At 44.7% G+C, this 2209-nt stretch overlaps 1 protein-coding gene across 1 annotated transcript in view; it reads left to right on the top strand.

Moving 5' to 3' along the window:
* Window positions 1-2209, top strand: part of mettl16 (methyltransferase like 16) — a 19092-nt gene that overhangs the window by 4976 nt on the left and 11907 nt on the right. Inside the window, exon 2 of the mRNA XM_035680641.1 lies at window positions 1050-1092. Coding sequence (XP_035536534.1) covers window positions 1050-1092 — 43 coding nt within the window. The remainder of the gene's footprint in view (window positions 1-1049; window positions 1093-2209) is intronic.

The following is a 2209-nucleotide window of genomic DNA, read 5'->3' on the forward strand; positions in this document are numbered from 1 at the left end:
TCCTCCTCACCTGGTCTGGTTGTTTCACCTGAACATGAGCTGGAACCAAGTCTGAAGCCGTAAATTACATCCGATTCCTACCTTTTTTTCCACCCTTATACTAGTTATTGTTAAAACAGCACTGTACTTTTTCATTCACGTTTGTCCCACACTGTATCCCGTCGACCACATTAATGTCGTAAGCACGCAGCGGTGCATCTACGTGGCAGCGGAGGCGTAAATCGCGGGCACACTCACGCTCCGTCTGGCATCAGCCATTGCTCCAGCGTGGCCGGATTTGCGTGCTCTCCTCATCTGTTCAGTAGGTGGGGTTGCCATGGAGACGTGGCATTCGCAGTGCTGCTGATGGGAGTGATCGTTCCTGCACTGCACACACACACACACTCATCAGGGGCTAAAAATAGAGGGCTGGCCTGAGCAGCCTCCCTCTCTGAATATTGATCCTTATCTAATGATGCCTCTGAGGAGAAATGAAAGAGGGCAGAATATCTGAGAGCAGGACGGATGAGAGAGGCCGGCTTTCATTTTGGAAAAGAGTGAGCGTTATGCTGATGCATCACTTCTCCCTCATGAGCCTGATTCCTCTCCAAAGCTCTCGCCATTTTTTAAAGTGCAAATTTCTTCACTGATTTTGAAACGTCCTCAAAGGAGCCAGGTGTTTCTCCAGAGGTCACACTCCTTCAGATGTTGATTAAACTGGACCATTAACCTAATATGTTCATTAGGTGAGAGACACTGCGTAAGATTGATGTCAGACTCTACAGGTAAATCGCTTCTCATTTGTATCCGTCTCACACCTGGCTGCTCGAGGGTCATTTGTCTTTGTTTTTACCACAGTCACCTCAGCTGTGGGGCAGGTTGGTTCCCTGTTTTTCAGCCTTTCTTTTAAATCAGATAAATTGGCTTCACGTGCATCTTAAGGGCTTTTTCTGCCTTTATTACACAGCCAACGCTGGAGAGATAATCGGAAACGAGGGGACAGAAATGGGGAATGACAGGCAACAAGTCCTACACTGGTGTAGGGCTGCCCAGGAAAACTAGATGATTAGAGTCATCAGTTGTAAAGACCCCGAGACAACTCGCATTTTGTCAGTCGAATCACTTTAGCTGCATCATTGTACATAGAGCGACAGCATTTTACAAACCAAGTCTCTAAATGCAGCCATGTTTCCACAGCAGAAACTGCTGATATAGTAGGAATACTATTTGGCATCAGAGTGTGGCTTTGAACAAAAAAAAAAGAATCAATTATATTGAACAAGGCCTCAAGGTTAAGGAAAAATGCAGAAGTCTGACGGCTCTCACCATTTCAGTCTTTTAGGGGTTTAGTGTTGCTCAGACCAACAGCCCCAACATGACATCATCCTACAAAATGCTAAATTGGCCAATCAAAGATGAAATGATTGCCAGCATAATAACTTTACAGACTTAAATCCCTACTCATCATCTCATGAACTGCAGCGTTTTGGCGTCTTGTAAACCTTCAAACTCTTTGGATCTCGTATTCAAACTTGAATTCCTGGACAGGGTTTAATTTCTCACCACTACCTGAGGCAACACACAACTGTTTTCAGTCCAAACATCTGCCTAAACTTATTTGTTGGAGACATCTGGGTCATCACCCGGGCCTAGAAGAATGGGGGGGAAAAAATGGAAATTGGGATGCATTTTAATTTGTTGTGAAGTATCAGCGAAAGAGGAGCCGAAGAGAGCAAAACATTTCAGCTGCTTGTGTGTAATTGATTTGTGAGAAGAAACACAGAAAATAAAAACACAATCAGAGATTAACTGCTTTGTATCTTCATCTCTACCAGCAGTTAGAGATTCAGTTTTTATTTTTTTGCTCACACCAAACTAGTGAGGTGCCAGACGCTCCCATCACCAGGATGTGTCTAATTACATCTGCCAAGGTGCGAACGCACTCAGCAAAGCTTTAATTATACCTATGTCGCCCACTCGTTCTGTCCGCCACACTCGTGTGACAGCCGAAATCATTAAACATGTCGAGAGGAAAAGACGGGAGAGCCGAACGAGTGGGACTGAGAATTGGGAGTAAAAAAGTGGGAGGTCTTAGCAATGTTGTAAATGTGAATTTCATTGTCATTAGCAGGGGGATTGTGAATTGATGGGCTGCTTATCTCCCTATTCTCCCTTCATCTGTGTGTGTGTGTGTGTGTGTGTGTGTGTGTGTTGTGAAGTCATGGGGTTC

Source organism: Morone saxatilis, unplaced genomic scaffold, assembly GCF_004916995.1.
Source record: "Morone saxatilis isolate NCDOM2014 unplaced genomic scaffold, NCSU_SB_2.0 Contig8, whole genome shotgun sequence".
NCBI classification, from domain to species: Eukaryota; Metazoa; Chordata; class Actinopteri; family Moronidae; genus Morone; species Morone saxatilis.